We start from the raw sequence: 17,033 nt of genomic DNA, 5'->3' as shown, positions 1-17,033 counted from the left end.
ATAGATCTTTCTGGGTACTATAAAATTGAGCCTTCTTTTATTCATGTGTCCTAATGGTTTCCCATTTATTCTAATATTTTTATGTCCCATGTCTATCTTTATATGATACTAAGGAAAAGTTTGAGTCAGAATGTGAAAAGAATTATATTTTTTGGAGCTTTTTATGTTGTGGTATTATTTTCAAGTCTTTTTATATAGTACTCACAGAGTTCTGTGTATCATTGTTCTTTTTCTTATCCTCCTTTTTAAATCACAGGGCCCCACGATTTAAAGGTTTTCAACAGCAGGACAGTCAGGAACTTCTCCATTATTTACTGGATGCAATGAGGATAGAAGAAACAAAGGTGAAGTTTCTTATGGTTATTATTTTAAGTACATATTTTTGAAATATCAATATTCTTAATTTCCATAATGTAGATAGTGACCTGTAAAGCTGTAGTATCATTATAGAATTTAATTTCTGGAATTAATTTCAAAAATGCTTCGAATTTATAAATGGTTCTTTTCATTTCCTTCATTAAGATCATTTTTCTGCCTCTTTAGCACAACTATGTGTAACCTCTAGCCATAAGAGACCATTGATTTCTAATTACTTTATTATTTAAAAAACCCCTACATTTCAATATTTTTTCTATTTCATTCATATAGAATAAATTTTTTACAAAATTTTTACATAAGATTTGGGCAGCTAGGTGGCATGGCTAGAGCACCAGCCCTAGAGTCAGGAGGACCTGAGTTCAGAGCCAGCCTCAGACACTTAATAGTTACTTAGCTGTGTGACCTTGGGCAAGTCACTTAATCCCATTGCCTTGCATAAACCAAAAAAAAAAAGTAACATGCAGTAAAGCAGCCATATTCTTTAAAGAAAAAAAATCATTATACCCTACACCCTTTCATTTCTATTGTTGTGAATTGAAGTAGTTCAGCTCTGTATCTTTATTGCTCCTATTTTTTCTTCCTGCCCAACTTTCATTTCAATAGAACTTTCTAACAGTTTGACTACAATGTGTACTTCATGAGATTGTCCCTACCAGGGTTAATTTTCATATATTTCACACACACACACACACACACACACACACACACACACCGTTTATAACCCGTCCTTTTATTTTACGTGTTTCTATTGAAAAGCTAGCTGGTACAGTTGATGGAGCCCAGTCCTGGATTAGGAAGACTCATCTTCATGAGTTCAAATCTGACTTCCCATACTTACTAGCTATGTGAACCTGGGCTTAATTCTGTTTGTCTCGTTTTCCTTATCTGTGAAATGAGCTGGAGAAGGAAATGTCAAACCATGGCAGTTCTTTTCTATGAAAACCCCAAATGAGATCATGAAGAATCAAACTGAAACAATTAAACAGTAGCTCAACATTGATGGTGTCACATTTTCTCTATTTTAATCAGACTCAAAAACCTTGGAATACCCTAGCATTCCAACCATACTGGACGACTACCTCGTATGTAGTTTCATTATACCTTTCTCTCCCTCCCCCTCTCCCTGCATCCTCTCTCTTCCCTCCCCTCCCACCCATCCTCCACTTGCACAGGACTTCCACACTACAACAAACTCAATTCATATTTCTGTTTATTAAAATCTTTTTTTCTCAAGACTTGGTGCTAGTTCCTCTCTGACTCCTGCTCTGATTTCACCTTAGGGAAAATACTCTTCACTTCACTCTTAATGTGCTTTGTTTTGTATTTCTCCTTGGTATTGATCAAATTATTTTTTTTATCCTATATTTTCTTATCTCTTTTCTAGATAGAAAAGGGTAAACTTTGATGTTTCTTTCTAGAAACTAGTTCAGTTCCTTGCACTTAGTTAAGGTGCTTATGATTGAGTTGTTTGTAGAACTGAATGATAAAGACAAGAATTCTGTAACAATGCTAAAATTGTTAGACATGTTCCTTTGCTCTTATTTAAATATTTATAATGTGTATCTAGTTGATTGGATATTAACCATTTATTTAAATGTTCTGGTTTATTAGGAATATATTATTTATTTTCTTTTCCAAACATAAAAAAATCCTAATTAAGACTTGTATTATTTAATATTCATATTTTACTAAAGTTTTTACAGAAATAATAATGAGGGGGGTACACAATAGGTTTGGAGTCAAACCCTGACCCATGCAAAGTATAAGCAGAGTGACCTTGAATAAGTCACTCTGAGTTTCCATGTTCTTATCTACAAAATACGGTCATTATAATTCTTTACTCAATATATTAAAGGAAATGCTTTGAAAACGTTTTGAAACTTCTTTAAATATGAGTCAATATGTGAGAGACAGCATAATGTACTGGGTTTAAATCCAAGCTCTGGATCACATCTGTTCTGACCTCTTCTATAAAATAGAGATAATATTCCTGGAGTAAGCACCTTATCTGTTGTTATGAGGCTCAAATGAGGTAATTCATGTAAAATCCTTTTGCAAATCTTAAAAGTACTGTATGAACATCTGTTGCTAATACTGTTATTACTCACCTATTTCAAACTGAAACATGCAGCAGTAAATAGGTCTTCAAGTTGATTTTCACTGTGCTTTACAAATAATGTAGCTATTTTCTTCTTTCTCTGCAAATCCTAATGAATGAATTAGATTTTTAAGCTATGCTATCTGTGATTAATGTATATCTTTATTATTTTTAATATTTATTACATAGTAGTAACGAGCAATTAAAAAATTACTTAACACTGCATGAAGTCTCTGTCACACAATATAATTACTAACTATAATACTGTATCTTTTTTTGAAAATAACATTGGAAGGATAGCTGAATGAGAAATTGTGAAAGTGACATACTAGTTAAAGTAATGTGATACCTTACAGATGTCTACAGATAATGAAATTGTCAGTTATATGGCTAATTTTCAGTTGTATCACTAATTAAGACAGACTGACAAAAGACACTGTTTTCCTTGGTTTTGTAAGTGCACATTTACTCTATGTTGTCTGGTACTTTAAACCAACTTAAATTATAATAGCTGATTTACTTTGACTTTTTAATGCCTATCTATAATACAAATATATAGATAGATAGATAGATAGATAGATAGATAGATAGATAGATACTTATTTCTACTAATTGTGCTACTGGGTTAATGAAATTAATCCATCTCCTGCAATTAAACAGTTCCTCTTTTATCATAATGGTATGTGTGACTTTATCACTTTAAACAACTCAGCAAGATTAGTAGGAAAAGCTCTTTTTTCCATCTTTTCGAGGCCTTTTGATAGTGTGACAATATCAGAGTGTCAAGTCTGAGGATCTATTCAACCTTGTGAGCAATGACAGTTGTGCCAGTCAGATACAGTGAGTACCCAAGCAGTAGCACCATTGTTTAGCCTGGGAACTCCACAGCTGTTAATCGTGCTTTTGTTGTAGAGTGTCACTACCATGTGTTTTTTGATTGAAGAAAGCCTACAGCAATATGTCTGCCACCAGAATCCTTTAGAAATAATTACATCTACTGACCTTCTTTCAGGCTGTTTTCATAAAAGTTTTCTAGTGAATATAGTTTAAGAGAGTAATCTTGTTGGATACAAAGTTAATGTGAATGCTCCTACATTGCAGAACCGTTTTCTTGGAGAACAGTTGCACAGAACAATCGAATCATGTCCATGTGGAGCCTTCTCTTTGGCTCTGAAACACTAAAAACCTTAACAACATATAAGTTGTATAATTGAAAGATAACATTTATGACTCTAAAAATGACTCCTAGAATTAGATTGGAATATGTTGAAATTTATTGAAGTAATCATCAGCTGTTGCAATTATCTTTTAATATTTTTATGTTTTCATTTTAATGTTTTCAAGTTTTCATTTCTGTATTTGAAATGGTCAGATTCAGTGTTTAAAATTTTTCTTTCAATAAGAATTTCCAGTTTTATTCATGTAATTTTATTACTGTGTAAGTTCTTACAATCATTATGTTCATTATTTCTATATTTTTTTGAAACTACATTACTGTAAGTGAAGAATATTTTTAAAATAAGGATCTGTTAGTTACTCAATTGAAATTATACATAGTACTTTTTCTGGTGCTTTAGGCTGTTTAAATGCCAGACTTTAAAATAGTTTGAATCCCGCTGCTCCCTGATTAATTTGTTAGGAATACTCTGACCAAAGACTGTCATTATTAATATTATTATTATTATTATTATTATTATTATCATTATTATTATCATTATCATTATTAGGATTTTGTCAGGCAAATGGGGTTAAGTGGCTTGCCCAAGTCCACACAGCCAGGTAATTATTAAGTGTCTGAGCCCGGATTTGAACCCAGGTACTCCTAACTCCAGGGCCAGTGCTCTATTCACTGCGCCACCTAGCCGCCCCAACTGTCATTTTTTAAACCTAACTTTCAAAACTACAAATCCCAACTAAGGAGGTCCCTTATAGGCCTATGAGCATATTATAGCATTCAGCTTAATGATTTACCTATTGATTAGAGTTTTTTGATATTATTGGCTTATTACCTATTAATAACCATGGCTAGGGCATATTAATTCACTAGTTAAGTTACATGCTCAAGAGTTGAACATATTTAATTTGATATTATTTTAAACTTTTTATTATTTTTGCTTTTACATAGCTAAATATCTTGATCAGATTATAAGATCTTAGCTAGTTCATAATTTAGATAATGGAAAAATAATAGTTTGAATTGTAAAAAAATTTTTAATACATGCAATATTCTGATTTTAAAGTATTCTGAACTTCAAATTTAAACAGAAATTTTTACATAGAGACTTTACCAGGTACTATACTCATATATTCAGAATTATGTTTAAATAGACTAAAAATAGTTAAGATCTTCAAGATATTCCTTATGATTTATATGAGATCTGCTATTTTAGGCCATTCAGTACAATTCGTAAATGAAACTCAGTTTCACAGTATGAAAAACATGGGCCTGAATTGCTCAGGATAAAGATGACAAGTTGTGTATTGCTAGCTCCTGCATTCATTGGTGGAGGAGAATGAGTTAGACAAGTATCTATTGATTAACTACCGCTCATGGCTGGAGATACAAATGTAAGGAAGCAAAGCACAAAGAGCTTAAGTCATAGTAGGAGGAAAAACATACAAAGAGGAGTGGTGTCAGGAGCTTAGATGACTAGAGAGCAGTAGTATGGTGGCTGGAATATGAGTCTGGAACCAGACTAGATAATGTAATAGAAATAAATGAACCAGTCCAACCAGGATTCTGAGGCAGGAGCTTGGAATATCAGGGTATAGATGAACTAACAAAATTGATGAAATAAAAATCATTTTCAAATATAAAAGTAGTTTTGAATTTCACAAATCTTCCATTTCATACCAAATCAAACCCTGGCAGTATTTTCACATTAATATCTGTTTTAGAAATCAGCAAAGCTATAATCATGTAACTTGTGAGGTTGCTGATTCTTGACCCAAGAATCAACTTGAAAAAGGATCACAAACCAACACAGGACTTAAAGGAACAGACTTTTCCTGGATGGGAGATGATGGGAAGAGATGTAAGATGCTAATGAACCTACCTTCAGCTAGTGAAATTCTTAGTTTAACCTTTTTCCACAGGTCAGCTAAACATCTCATCCTGAGAGTTTCTCAGGAGGCTGAAATGCTGTATCTCACTTGCTTGAGATAAGCACTTTGTTCCCACCTGGACCTGTTTGTGGAAACTCCTTTGGAGCTTCATCTGTACATATAACTTGAATGGAGTTTTTAATACCTGAAATTGATATATATGAGTGTGGAAGATGTGAGATGAATAGAAATTTAAACATTTTTGATAATTAGACTTTAATTAAGAAGACAATATGCCTTAATAAAAGATTTTTCATGATTATTAAGTTTATTATTGATTAATTATTATTGATTAATTAATTTAATTAATAATTTATTATTATTAACTAAACTAGTGAAATTTTCAATTGTTCTTTCTTGATATAGAGTATTGATATCTTGGTCTTTACTTGTATTAATCAGATTGATAGCTTGAAGATTATTTTAGAAAAATTTAACTTGGAATTAGTAAAGAAATTGTAAAATATTTGTCTCAAATTGAATTGTTGAAATTTTTTCATCATCTACATGTATTACTTTCATTTCTGTTTGTGTGTGAGGCAGTCAGGGTTAAGTGCTTTGCCCAGAATGACCCAACCAGAGTGTCAAGTGTCTGAGATTAGATTTGAGCTCTACTCCTCCTGATTCCGTGCTCTATCCATTGTACCTTCTAATTGTCCCCATATATTACTTTCTTTAGCCGTGATTAAGGAATGATAAATCAAATTTTTAAATTAAGAGTGGGCTCCTTGGTGGCGGCTTAACCCCATTTGCCTTGCAAAAAAAAAAAACTAAAAAAAAGAATGGGCTCCTCACATTTTGGAATTACATTGGCATTTTTCTTATTATTATTATAATTTTTATAATAATTATAATAATTATTATTATTATGATGTTAGATTTTTCAAGGCAATGGGGTTAAGTGGCTTGCCCAAGGCCACACAGCTAGGTAATTATTAAGTGTCTGAGGTTGGATTTGAACCCAGGTACTCCTGACTCGAAGGCCGGTGTTCTATCCACTGTGCCACCTAGCCGCCCCATACATTGACATTTTTAAACCACAAGGAAATTTACAAAGTGATATTTGGGAAGGAAATGAAATGACTATAGAAATCGAGGTTCATGGAATTTAGACAAAAGATTGACTTTTGAGATCATAACCCTTCTTTTTTGCAGAAAAGGAAATTGAGACCCCAAGAGGTTATGATTCATCTTTTTGAGACTTCTTTTACTGTGAAAGATTAGAGAGTTTACATATCTCTTTAACATACAGTGTTGCCTCTGTGGAGAAATATATTTTTATTCAGAACAATCTCTGTAGTCCAAAAACCTAAATTGTTGGTATTTTAAGAAATTCAAGCTGTACATCTTACTATCTAAAAATATTTACCCAATTTGTTTTTCCAGAGAATACAAACTGGCATTCTGAAAGCATTTAATAATCCAACTACTAAAACTGCAGATGAGGAAACCAGAAAAAAAATCAAAGGTATGTTTTACTCTCTTACTGTCACATTTATATAATCTATAGCTTAAACTTAAAAGCCATTAGTTCATTCCTCAGAATCTCTTTTTTAAATTTTCTTTTAAAATGATTATAGTAAGGCTAAATCTCCATACAACTTGAGTTTTTGTGTTATAGTAGTGCCATCTAGTGTATGAATGGAATAATTCAGACTGATTTTTCTTTTAACCTGGTTTAAATTGAAAATTTTTGCTTTCTCAAGCAGAATTTTCTCTTGAAATCTTTCATGTTATACCTTTATGAACATAAATGTCATCATCTTCCTCACATTTGAAATTAAATGATGATGAACTTCAAAATTTTGAGAAATTGTCTAAACAATTTGATATAGATGGTAGTTTATAAATCACCCACTGTTAGTAACCTGGATGTTCTCCAAATATTTGCCACTTCTTTCTTCAGCAATATCATTTCTCATATATTAAATATTTATTATAGAAAACCTTATTTTATTAACTTTGTATATTTGAGAAGCAGTATGGTATAGTGAATTTTTACTGTCACTCAGAAAGGAATTTGCAATATATAAGAAGCATTTTAACTTTTAAAAACTACAACTTAACATTATCTTTGTTGTAATATATTTTTATTTATTTTATTAAATATTTCCAAATTATATTTCAGTCTGGTTCAAGGTACCCTGCAGAGTTGAATCATTTCCTTCCCAGACCATCCAATTTAACAGCTCTGGTGGAGTGGATAAGGAGGGCTGTGCTCCTTGGGACTACCAGTGCTCACATTCTGCCTCTGACATATATACTAGCTGTGTAATCCTTTGGCATATCAATTAACTTCCCAGGGTCAGAAGCAGTTTTGTAAGACTTGAAGTTGCAAGAAAGTTTCTAATTTGTATAACTGGAAGGCATCTCCACAAGAAGAGTTTCCTACATAAAATACATTCATAGATATGACACCTATTTTTTATAGGTTTAGCAAACATAAAATTTCTTCTGTCTCCTTAGAATTTCTTTGTATTTTTAAAGAATTATCCAAAAAGAAATTTATTTTCATGATATGTCATTGTTTTAAAGGTTTATGTGAAATGTGGGGAGGAATTTGGAAAGAGTAGAAAGATAGGTGGAGGAATATTCCTATTATAATTTTTAAAAATATATATTCTTATACTGCTTAATAAATATAAAATAACAGTCAATTGTATAGTTAGTGCCTAATAAAATAGTAATTGTACTTGGATATTTTACTGTTTAAACTGACAAATAGAGAAAAATTCAGAAAGTTTGGGAAGAACATTGTTAGATATGAAGAGTGAAAAATTAGCTTCTATTTATTTTTAGCAAATGGATTTAATTAAATATAGATTATAACTTTTCACCTGTGGTAACTAACCCTTCAGAGGTTTAGGGTTCTCTCAAAGTTGAGGGGAGGGAGCAAATATAGAAGGAGGAATATATTGAATATATATAATATCTAAAGTAAATACCTACACTATTTTGATTATGTTTGAAATTGTTTAATTTTTATTATTGATGTTACATATGTTTTCACATTAAAAAAGCACTATTTTTGCAGCATACGGAAGAGAGGGAGTGAAGATGAACTTCATAGATAGGATCTTTGTTGGTGAATTAACTAGCACAGTCATGTGTGAGGAATGTGAAAATGTAGGTATTTTGGAATGCAATTCAATGTGGAATAATTTATCACAATTACATATTGGTTTTTATCATTGTTTTAAGTATAACTTAGCAAAATGTATTAATCCTTTCTAAAATGTGATACTCTCCATTCTTAGAATATTTTGTTTTCTAGAGTATGAATTTAAAAATCATTTTAGACCCATATAAATGCTTGTTTTTTGCCCATTGTGTTTTTATGTTGTTTCTGTTTGATCCTCAAGATAAGCCTGTAAGGGGAGGGAATACAGATCTGACTTTTTTCAAATTAACTTCTTGGATTGGAGTGGGAAAAATATGACATGAGAATAAGTTTGATACTATTGTAATGACCTAAAATAAAGTATTAATGTTAAAAGTAAAATATTAATTTAAAAATATAATTTACTGTTATTTTTCTTCCATTTAAGTATAATTCTGCTAACCAACAGGTGCTTATTAATGACAAAAAAAGTTTATTTTGATCCAACTTAAGTGGCCCCCCCCCCCATTGAATCCTGTTACTGGATTTGCTCTTCATTTTCATTTCAAATGTCATTTTTTTCATCTAGGAAATTCTATTTAAATCATTTCATAAACTTAATAATTCTTATTTTAAGAATTATCTGAACCTATTGATAAAGTATTTAATTGCCATTGTGGAACTTTGAAAAATTGGAGGTTTGAATTGGTACAGGTTTATTACAGTGGCAAAATGGGCCAAAAATGCTGATATAATTTCCCGTGTATTTTTTTCTGTACCCACTTTCTAAAAAGTATTCTATCCTGTGATATCCTGTCACATTTAAGTCTTAGCATGTGTCATCATAGCATTATTCTAAATTTTTAGAATATATTGTATGAATATAATTATCCTTAAATAATTTTTTTGCTACATTTTCTTTGATCCAAAATACATTTCTCTCTTTGTGACAGTTTTGATCAAAGTCATTTTGAATTTTCTCTTATATCAATTAAATGTTACTTCTTTTACTATAAGTTCAAATATCATTAAATTATTATGGTACCCAGTAAAACTCTTTTGCATCATTTGAAAAAGCTTTTCGGTACTGTTGCTTTGTCAATTCTGAACTGTTATATACAAAGAATTTTTAAAAATTTTATTTTTATTAATTTCAGTAACATAATTTTAAAAATTGTATTTCTAAGATTTTTACTATGTACTTTGTTTAGTCTTCTCTTACTTTTTTTCCCCTCAAAGATCTCAGCCATGAAAGAGCCTTTTATTGATCTTTCGCTTCCTATAATAGAAGAAAGGGTAAGAAAAAAGAAAATTATTAAGTTACTTTTAGTTAATTCAAATACTTAAAGGAAGTAACAATTGTATGGAATTTATTGTTTCAAAATTTAATGTCAATTTAATATGGAAAGATTAAAAAAATCCATGGAGCATCTAGGTGACACAGTGGCTAGGGCATTGACTCTGGAATCAGGAGGACCTGAGTTCAAATCCAGTCTCAACTACTAGCTGTGTGACTTTGGAAAAGTCACTTAACCCCATTGCCCTACCCCTCCCCCCCAAAATCTACCATGCTTGTTACTTAAATTATTGGGTTGGTGTGTAAGAGAAGGAATAATTTTATATTTCCAAGTAATATAAGAGCAAAATATGTATTTTTTTAGTTATTTATTATAGTTTGTTTGTTTATATGTGGTTCTATATAGGTGTCAAAACCTGTTCCATTGGGAAGAATGAATAAATGTAAGAGTTTACAAGAGGCAGACTTGGATCAGTTCAATTATACTACTGCTGCTACAATGAATAATCATCTTAAAAGTACTAGGAAACACTCTTTAACTAAAGATAAGGTAAGCTAAGATTATATACATGTAGTATATATAGATTTTTTTTTATTTGAAATCTGCACAAATAAGGAATTTAATTGGATATACTGGCATACTACCTCATGTCATTTCTGGTAATAATAAAGTACTTTGTGCTTTGCAGGCTTCAGAAAGGCCTGAGTTTTTTTTTCCTCATATTGCCTGTGTGACCCTATTCTCATTACCCTCAAACAGCTCTTTAAGATGAGAGATTACCAGTGAGCTAGTATTGTTGAAAGGAGTTTGCAGCCCAAGGAGATTTCCTATGCCGATGAAATCTTCGGCTCTTTCTCCCCCTTTTCCCTCTCCACTTATGTTGGAAAATAACCTACAAGGACCTAAAAGTTGTCTTTTTTTTCTTAAATTAAAAAAAAACTTTAATAAATCACCTATTACCAAAAAAGGTTGTTTTTATAGTCAGTGAAATATAGTTAATGAAATATTAATTTAAGAAAGTTCTTTGCCTTTAGATATATTGGTTTACTGCATATAAATTAATATCCTGATAATTGCCCATCTAAATTGTATTCATGATTAAATTGCAAGTGTTGAAGGGTTGACTAAAATAGGCCATACAAATTAAGAAACATGAAATTTTGTAGAATTTAAATCAATATTAGGAAAATGTATTTTCAAGTTCTACTGAGCCTTCTGTGACTAAGCACTTGAAAAGACATTTATAACCTCTTAATATACTGATTCTGTAACACATGGAAACTATCTCAGTATTAAATGAATGTTTTATCTAGATAACTTTTTCATTAATAATTGGTCTTTTGGGGTGGCTAGGTGGCATAGTGCATAAATCACTGGCCTTGGAGTCAGGAGTAACTGGGTTCAAATCCAGTCTCAGACACTTAGCCACTTAACCCCATTTGCCTTGCAAAAACCTAAAAAAATAATAATAATAATTGGTCTTTTGACCAATTTCCTCTTTTGTATGTATCAAAATAAAAAGAGCTGAAGTTGCTTATTCTTTTTTAATAAGTTTAATTGATATTTTCTCTTTTTTTTAGATCATCCTAGTTATCTTCAATATCTCCCTCCTGAGACCTCTCATGAACTTTCTTATTTTTAATAATTCGAAAAATAGACTTCTTATAGTATTATCTTTATGAAACAAAAAAATTGAATAAAACATTTTAGTCAGTATTTTGTGTTTATAAGTGTTAATATTGATTCTATGATTATAGATTTTTGATATATTGTTACAGATTTTTGACATATTGTTACTATGCTTGATATTTAAAAACTCAGTAAATGTACATACTTTTAATCTTGTATACATGTTTTAAAATATGTCTCACTTTAGAATAATTCCAATTAAAGTACAGAATTAACACTTTTAATTAAAGTTCATGTAAGCAGAAGAAGCAGTTCTTTTTTGGAAATTTCCTCTGATATAATTATTTACTTGGCAGACAGTGTCAGTGATATGGTGGAAAGAGCACTGACTCTGGAGTCAGAGGATTGAGATACAGCTACTACCTTTCTTGTTTACTACTTGTGACTTCAGAAAAGTCGCTGAACTACCCTAGACTTATTTTTCTTCGCATGTAAAATGCGGGCAATAGAATTGGGTTAGGTGACCTGTGAAATTCATTCTAGCAATTGATCTGTGGTGTATAATAGAAAAACAAAAAGTACATAAAGTAACACAAAGAGATCATTCTCAGTTAAATTAACAGAAATAAAATAGAATTATAATAAAGCCTCACAAAGTTAAAACAAGGAGAAAAGACTAATTTCTAAATGATTATCCCTTAACCCAGAGTTTATAAGAATATTGACTAGTACTTATCCAGGGATTAGGAGGTAAAACAAAGAAAAATTCAACAAATATATGTAACTCAGTGGAAAATCTTCCTACAGAGTTTCCTAGAAACTTAGAAATCTAATTAAATTACATCATTTTATAAGAATATTAATTTTGCCTTTTTTGACTATGACTTATTGACTTGGAATTAGTGAAATTTATACTGCTGATTGCCCATATAAATAATTGGGCACTAAAACCCAGTGCCTCTCTATCAGTATAGAAAGAGATAAAAGGTAAAATGGCTTACTAGATAGACTGCTTGTATGCATACTTTATTTTTCTGTATCTCAGAGTGAGACCCTAAACTTCTGTGCCCAGTAACTTTCCAATATTCTTTAGTTGAAGATCATTTGTCATTTTGTGTTGATAAAGAGAGTTTCCTCACTAGGAATTTTCTTTATTAATGAAATCCCAAATCTAGACCAAAATTATAAAATTTATAAAAATCACATATTTATCTTCTAGTCTACTTGTTAATCTGTCATCACATATGATAATAGTTGACATAAAATTAGCTAGTACATATTACTAAATTTAAAATTAGATAGTGAAAAAGTTTTTATCCATTAATCTCTGGGGAATTTGTTTTAGAAAGACAGAGTCTTAAAGCACTTGCAATTTTTTCCTAGTCACTAATTTTCTCAAGATATTTCTACAAGAATTTTTGGCATAATTATATTAATATTTTAAGGGACATTTAGTTTATTTTAATCATTTGGATATGCCTCATTAATTGACAGATAACTATTTACAAATTATGTAATTCTGGTAAGGTAATATTTTTATCACATCTGGACTGATAGTTGACGATATTTTGTCTAGAATGCCTTAAAAAAATTTATCTTTAAATGGCAAAGAATTAATTTCCTGACTTTTTTTGTTTACTTCATAGATATCAAATATATTTGTTGATTTCAGGTTTCATCTAATTGCCTATGGGTTTTTTCCCTTGCAGTTTAAAAATTAATAAACAACACAAATATTTTTCATGGTTAGTAGAATTTTCACTTTTTTTTTAACTTGCTAAATTGGGCTACAGCTTTTCTTTTTAAATCCTACAAAATCTAACATAAAGAATGATAAAGAATCATCAGCAATGAAATACACAAGAATAAATGAACAAGCTAGAAGTATCAATGCATGAGGAGGGAGAGGACAAGGGAGAAAAAACAGACAACAAATTGAAAGGAAAGAAGTGTATAATGTAATTTACATTTGGAATAAATGTAAAAATAGTAAAGGAAAAAGCATACAAATGCAAAATTTTTATTGGAAAGTGATGTAAGACAAAAAGTTATTAGAACAAGACAACAGATGGAGAATATACATATTGAGGTCTAAATTGAACATTTACCACAATTGTAGAGTTTCTTCCCATTTGTTTCCCCCTTTTCATGAAAAGAAGTAATCCTTAGCTTCATTTTATTATTACTATATTTAGTCTATTGAAAAAGCTTTCTAGATGTATCTGCTAACTTGAAGGTATAAATTTAAAGAGGAAGTAGACAATTATGAGAGCAAAAGTGGGAAAAGCACTTCACTATAACATTCAAGTTAAAATAGTTTGTTCAGTTTTTTCATTGTGAGCTTTTTTTTTTTGTATCTCATAGCCCATAGACTTAGAGTAGATCTGAAAATGGGAAAAAACAGTCAGTTTGGATAAAGTCTTTGGTTAAATTTATTTTGGATTTTGGTTCTTTTATCTTTGGCACTCACTGCTACAATAAACAAAATTATTTATTTTGATTCTAGATATTAATAACTCATTAGCAAAACATGGGAGAGATAAATTCTCCTCCCTGAATTCTGTCAGGTAGTCAACTTTATATAATTGCAAGATTTGTGATATACTTTTTCATTTTTCATTTTCAACTTAAACTAATTCTTGAATACCCCCATTTTGCTGACTGATGTTTGTCAAGTTTTTATCTATCTTAAAAAATAATATTGAGCTTCTAAAAAGTCAAGGAGTCAGATTTAGAAATTTCAATTGCTACAAATGGTATTTGCTGGAGAATAATATGTTAGCAGATGATTTTAGAAAGTTTAACTAGCAGTGGAACCTAATTTTTAAGTTCATTTTTTTCCTTTCTTTCTCTAAAAAACATCAAATCAATTTATAGAATCAACTAAATTATGAAAGAAGACTTGTAAGAAAATCATCTTCTGGGGAAGAAGAGAAAATTCCTGTTATCATGCACCAGAAAAATGGAAACCTTGAAATAAATGGGGATTCTTCAATTTTGTCCATAGGAGACACAAGTAGGATGTCTGAGACTACAGCAAATGCAAGTCAGACTGATGGAAGTGAGAAAGAAGCTAGTCATTCTGAAAGCAGCGTTGATGCTGACAGTGAGGCTTCAGAATGTGAAAGTGCTGCAAAACAAACCATTTCTGTTAGACCCAATAATTTATCTTTTTTCCATGAAGGTGTTCCTACCCATTCATCTGTACAAGTCCCTGAACTTCCATTTGCAGTTGCCAATGAGAGTGGTAAGGAAATGATAACTGAAGGTGTTACCAAACTCAGCTTAAGTGACAGAGGGACAGAGTTTAACAGTGAACATCAGCCATTAAATTTTTCAAGAAATTCATTATGTTCAGTGGAAAAGTATACGTTGTCCCATAACCCTCAGAATGCTTTCCAAACCCTTTCTCAGAGCTATACAACTTCTTCCAAAGAATGTTCAATTCAGTCCTGTCTATACCAGTTTACATCTGTGGAGTTACTAATGGGAAATAACAAGCTTTTATGTGAGAATTGTACTGAAAAGAAACAGATGTTCCAAAAGAAAATCAATTCTACAGGTAAACTTTTGGTCTAATTATTTCCTAACATTATTGTGTCATTCCTGTACTTAATAATAAAGTCCATGAAGGAAAGAACTATGTAATTTTTTTATATTTGTCACTCTAATGATGTTTAGATGAATTAATTGATTTGATTCCCTCAAATAAGGTGAACCCTAAGGCCTGTAGATGAAGTCAGAAAATACAAGGCATATTAAAAAGATACGTCTCCATATACGTTAGATAGAATTATTTGTCTTCTTTTGAGAAGATATTTAAATGTAACTAAAATGTGAAATATATAAATAATCACATTAAGGTGCCTCCCAAGTCTTATTGAGTTGACTAAAAGAGATGTAATTAAAGTCCAGGTTAAAATGTACACTACATTTACTCATATATCACAGCATCATGTAAACATTTGTGTTTATAAAATTTGAACACAAAAATCAATTTCCACTACAAGTACCTTACCAAATTCTGTCCAGACATTTTGAAAGAGGTGGGTCTTCTATAGAATATATTTTAGTAGATACCTACTGTATAATATGCAGAAATAAGAGAAAATAGTATGCTTCAGTTCTACATTTAGAACAGACTCCATCTGTTTCTTCTCTAGAGGTGGGTAACCATTTTCATCATGAGTCCTTTAAAATTGTCTTGTATCATTGCATTGTTGAGAATAGCTAAATCATTCACAGTTGATCATGGGATAATATTACCATTACTGTGTCTAGTGTTCTGGTTCTGCTCACTTCATTTTGTGTCACTTCATGTAAGTTTTTACAGGTTTTTCTGAAAGCAAGAGATATTTCTTAATATTTTTTTATAAACAAGAATTTAGTAAGTATCAAATATGTGCCAGATACTGTGCTAAGTGCTAGGATATACAGTATTTTGAAGCCAGAGAATTTTGTGTATATAATGTGAGCATTTAGACAGTTTAGGATAAATCAGGCTATGTTACAATTGAATGGTCAAGGTCTCCAGTAGTTATAAAGAGCTCAGTCTTTAAATGTTGGCAAGGCTACACAAACACTTTGACTTCAAGTATGGTTCTATTTTTATAGGACTTATGAACTAAGAACATATTGTATATTTTAAAATACGATGAAACTTTTTTTAAAGTTCAGGGATTTTAAATAAATTTAAATAAAGGATGAAATTTAAATAAAATTCAAAGACTATAGTTTGCTGACCCTGGAACTAGATGTTGAAGCTAGCAAAGTCCTTTGATCTTTTACTGGCCTCCCATGTCTTCCATCTAGGAGGTAGTCTATGACCTTAAGGTTATAGGTTAAATTTTCCTAGGCCTTTTTGGGTACTAGAATAAAATGATATTGATTTGGAATTTTGTCAGATTTTTTTGTTTCATTTTTGAATAGCACAGAAAATATGAGATTTTCAAGAGAGTGAAGTTCAGGATATTTGTTCAGTAAGAAATTTTTTTTTCTGAAAATGTATTAAACAATGAGTGCTGTTTTATTTCAAGATCATATTAATATTTGCGAGGGTTTTTTTTAAGTTTATGTAAGGCAATGGGGTTAAATGACTTGCCCAAGATCACACAGGTAATCATTAAGTTTTGAGAACTCAGGTCCTCCTGACTCCAGGGCCAGTGTTCTATCCACTGCGCCACCTAGCTGCCCCAATATTGTGATGTTTTAAGAGGAAGTTAAATGTGAATATAAGTTAAGTTTTTTAAATGTTATGTAAATAAAGCATTCAGCACTTGAGTCACAATGAAAGGTTTGCAGATGTCTATGGAACTTGATTTCTAAGTATGTTGCTGATGCTACTTAATTCTTTTATTGCATTTCTGTTTTTATATATACTATTTTGATATCACTCATTTCAAAAGGAATAATACTTCCATTGTTC

At 30.8% G+C, this 17,033-nt stretch overlaps 1 protein-coding gene across 5 annotated transcripts in view; it reads left to right on the top strand.

Annotated features, from left to right (window-relative positions):
- The window catches only part of USP45 (ubiquitin specific peptidase 45), a 90,379-nt gene that overhangs the window by 57,911 nt on the left and 15,435 nt on the right, over nt 1-17,033 (top strand). For 4 of the 5 annotated variants that reach the window (XM_074187232.1, XM_074187230.1, XM_074187229.1 and 1 more), the window contains 6 exons: nt 257-344; nt 6,968-7,049; nt 8,616-8,707; nt 9,921-9,977; nt 10,385-10,528; nt 14,486-15,170. In XM_074187232.1, coding sequence (XP_074043333.1) covers nt 257-344; nt 6,968-7,049; nt 8,616-8,707; nt 9,921-9,977; nt 10,385-10,528; nt 14,486-15,170 — 1,148 coding nt within the window. Of the gene's footprint in view, nt 1-256; nt 345-6,967; nt 7,050-8,615; nt 8,708-9,920; nt 9,978-10,384; nt 10,529-14,485; nt 15,171-17,033 lie in introns of those variants that run through there. The other variant, XR_012468499.1, reaches the window with a different exon arrangement.

This window comes from Macrotis lagotis, chromosome 5 (genome assembly GCF_037893015.1).
Source record: "Macrotis lagotis isolate mMagLag1 chromosome 5, bilby.v1.9.chrom.fasta, whole genome shotgun sequence".
In the NCBI taxonomy this organism is placed as follows: domain Eukaryota; kingdom Metazoa; phylum Chordata; class Mammalia; order Peramelemorphia; family Peramelidae; genus Macrotis; species Macrotis lagotis.
This window is presented reverse-complemented; position numbering and strand designations above follow the sequence as displayed.